Genomic DNA, 3,593 nt, shown 5'->3' with positions numbered 1-3,593 from the left:
GCCCCGGGACGACACGCTGACAGTTAGGTACTGACATTTCGGAGGGCGTCCGTGCCTCCCTCTGTCTGTCTGTGTGTGTGTGTGTCCGATGGTCGATCCGCCGCTCTATTGGATCAAACGATTGTGGATGAGAGAGCAGTCCGAGGGAGAGAGAGAGAGAGAGAGAGAGGGACAGAGGGACGGGGGCCAAGATGGTTGGTTCTTCAAAATCTCTCTTTTCGCACTGCTTTATTTATTTCCAAAGAGTCGAGCGGCCCGACAGAGCAAGAGAGAGAGAGAGAGAGAACGAGAGAGAGAGAGAGAGAGAGGGAGAGAGAAGCTGTAACATTTTGACGTAGTCAATCTAGTGTCTATTCTAAGCCACAGACTGGTGTGGACAGACTCCCTCCACTATCCCCTAACTACCGAATTATTGATGACAAGTTGACACAAAGCCACGAAAAACTCTATAGGAACCCCATTAAGTCGATGAAATGGACACTCTAATCGAAACTCTGTTTGTCATTCAGTCGCGGATCCCTTGGTAGCCAATCAGCGGCTCTCAAAGTAGCCGGGCGCGTGACAGGATCCACTCAGCGGACGAGGAGGGCCGGATGGGCGGTCCTTGGGCGGGGCCTCCGATAATCCCTAAACGTAACAATGGTGAGGTGAGGAGTGTAGGTGCGGCTTCCAGCCCTTCAGTATTTGTTGACAAACCGCCAACGCTGCAGCCGCGTACAGTGACGCTGAGTCAGAAGAAGACGAAGCAGAGGCGAGAGAAGAATTGGAAGAAGAAGAAGAAGAAGTCCTCGCGACAATTGGCACCCGGTTTCAAGGAGGACCTTCCTCTCCGGGAGAGTGACTTTTGTGTGTGTCTATCCGTCTGTGCCGGGAGGAGTTCGGTAGAGTTTGTTTAAGTGTTGCGGCGAGAGGACGAGCGCGATAGAGAGAGAGAGAGAGAGAGAGAGGGACAGTGGAAGGAAGGGGAGTGGCGCTCAGCATTTGCGGTAGAATGCTGCTGATGGAAAAGATGTTGCCACACCTCGGCTACGTGCAACCTGCATTCCACGTGCTGAGCCAGTTGGCCAGGCCCGTGCCGCTGCCTTTGGGCCAGCAGTTGCCTACTTTGCCAGGCCTTCCGCCCTTTGGCACTCACAGTGGCCTGAAGTTGGGCGGCATGCCGCCCACCAGCCACGAGAACGGGCCGCGACCGTTGGCGTTCTCCGTCATGGGTCGTAGTAGCGGCGGCGGCGGTGGATTCCTGGAGCGGTCATCCGACCACGGCGCTGGGCTGCCTCCAGGACTCCCTTCGCCCTACGACCGAGACGACGATAAAGGTGAGCACCGCACTTACTACGCCAGGACACGTGACTCAAGGGCACGATAGGCCCTGTCTGACTCTTGACGGCACTCGCACACTGATTGGCACCCTATGACATCGCTCTGTTCTGTCTGTGTGAACCGCTTTTGAATGGCGGAACTATTGACATTTTAATTTACACTCAAATGTAGTCTGCATTCCTGAAGCTTTTTTTTATTATTTTTTTTAAATCTAAGCACTTGAGTGACACCAAACACACTAGGCATTATTAGCCTAGTATGTTAGGTAGACCAAATATGATTATATCTGTAAAGTTTTAAAGATAAAGGCCATGAAAATTATGTCTGTATAATCCAGAGCATTAATTATCTCAGCAAATGACATAATTTAGATTATTCTAAATACTGTTGTGTTGTCCTGTTAGGAAATGTTTCTGAAAGAAGGCTGCACTGAAATAATTCATAATATGACTTAACATCCAAAGATATAGGTTTAGGTAAAAAGTACTATCAACCTTTGTCTGTGATATATCACCATTTATTTGTATTGTGTGTTTTCCAAGAGTCCTCTTTCTTACATTACCTACTATGTATAGAGAGGAAGCACATTTTTCACTATGCATATTTTTTTTTATACTTAAAGTAGCCAATGGTTTGCTCCTATATAAAATGTAAAAATACAATTAAGTCAAAATGTGAAATAAATCTATATTGAAATTTTTAAAAAACGCACAGGTCAGACAAATAAAAATATATACATCATACAAATCCTTGAGAGCAGCAGCTAAGAAAGACTCATCAATGATCTGATAACCAGATATGAAAATTGTACCATTCACAAAACAGCATCAGACCCAATTATCCATTTGTAAAACATACGGGGACATCGGCCAGTAGATTTTTTTTTTTTCTTTTCTTTTCCGGAAGAGACCTCAACTTGTTCACGTAAAAATAGTAACCGATATTGATAACTGCATTATATTTGAAACCGAGTTGTGATCTTGTTACTTTGCCTTCAATTATAATAATGATGCTGACACTTAGAATCTTTTATTATTAGATAATTAATGTAGCGGTCAAAAACATCCGCTTAACTAGGTAGCTAATTAAGTTCCAAATTATATAAACAGAGTGTAATATGGGCAAAGGATTTTATGCACAAGGAAGTTGGAAAAAAAACAAGATTAGTTGTGAGGTCTCAATGTTTACAAAAATACGAGACTGTCTGATGCAGTAAACTAAAGACCGGAAGTCAACCCACAGGCCATTCGCTTAGCCGTAGTTCATAGTATGTTTTCAGAAATATTTGTGTACTCTATTCTGCAAGTATAGGAAATTCAAGTACCATAAGACGAAGAGATTAAAATATTATATTTCAAAATTTGTAATGTTGTTTTAAACTTGTGCAGCATTGTTTTATATATATAATAGATGATATATATATATATATATATATAGTATATATATATATATAGGTATATATATATATATATATATATATATAGGTTGACTGTATATGGGCCCGGGCTAGATAAGGGAATAAAGTACGGACTACAATCATTCTAGTTATCAATGTTGCGCATTGAGACTGCTGGTGTGTATGTGAATATATATATATATATATATATATATATACATATATAATATATATATATACTATATATATTTAAATAATATATATATATATATATTATACCATTATATATGCATATGTATTTTTTTAGTTCATTTTTTTGTTTCATGTACATATGGTTCAAAACAGAAACAACAATAATATTTTCACTACTATGCAAACACAACCATAAACATCCATGTTCGTCAATTGTTAGAGATACATTAGTTCATTTACATCTAAAATAAACCGATGAAACAATAATTTATTTGTTTGCAGTTGTTAATTCGATGTAAAAATATTTTTATTGATAACAATTAATTCTCATGAAACATAAAACATGACACATTCGCATAAATTATATATATATATATATATATATATATATATATATATATATATATATATATATATATATATTTATATATATATATATATATATATATATTCGAGTGTGTGTGTATTATATATATACATATATATATGTGTGTGACTGTGTATGTATATGTGTATGAGATGTTTGTTAGGTTAATAAAATATTTATAATTTTGTGTAAATGATTCTATTTAAATATACAATGTGCTTTGCTTCATGTGCAACGGTAATGTCGTGTTGACTATATGCAACTAACAATGTGATAATAAGGAATTGTTTGTACCTATTATATGTATGTATGTATGTG

The 3,593-nt window shown here is 38.5% G+C and overlaps 1 protein-coding gene across 1 annotated transcript in view; it reads left to right on the top strand.

The window, feature by feature from the left end:
• The first annotated feature begins 691 nt into the window (after window positions 1-691).
• LOC135201661 (homeobox protein unc-4 homolog) overlaps window positions 692-3,593 on the top strand; it is a 65,824-nt gene continuing 62,922 nt past the window's right edge. The window contains exon 1 of the mRNA XM_064230772.1: window positions 692-1,316. Within this exon, the coding sequence (XP_064086842.1) occupies window positions 992-1,316 (325 nt within the window). The 5' untranslated portion in view covers window positions 692-991. The remainder of the gene's footprint in view (window positions 1,317-3,593) is intronic.

Source organism: Macrobrachium nipponense, chromosome 28, assembly GCF_015104395.2.
Source record: "Macrobrachium nipponense isolate FS-2020 chromosome 28, ASM1510439v2, whole genome shotgun sequence".
Taxonomy (NCBI): Eukaryota; Metazoa; Arthropoda; class Malacostraca; order Decapoda; family Palaemonidae; genus Macrobrachium; species Macrobrachium nipponense.
Note: the sequence above shows the minus strand (reverse complement) of the source record. Positions and strands in the feature narration are given on the sequence as shown.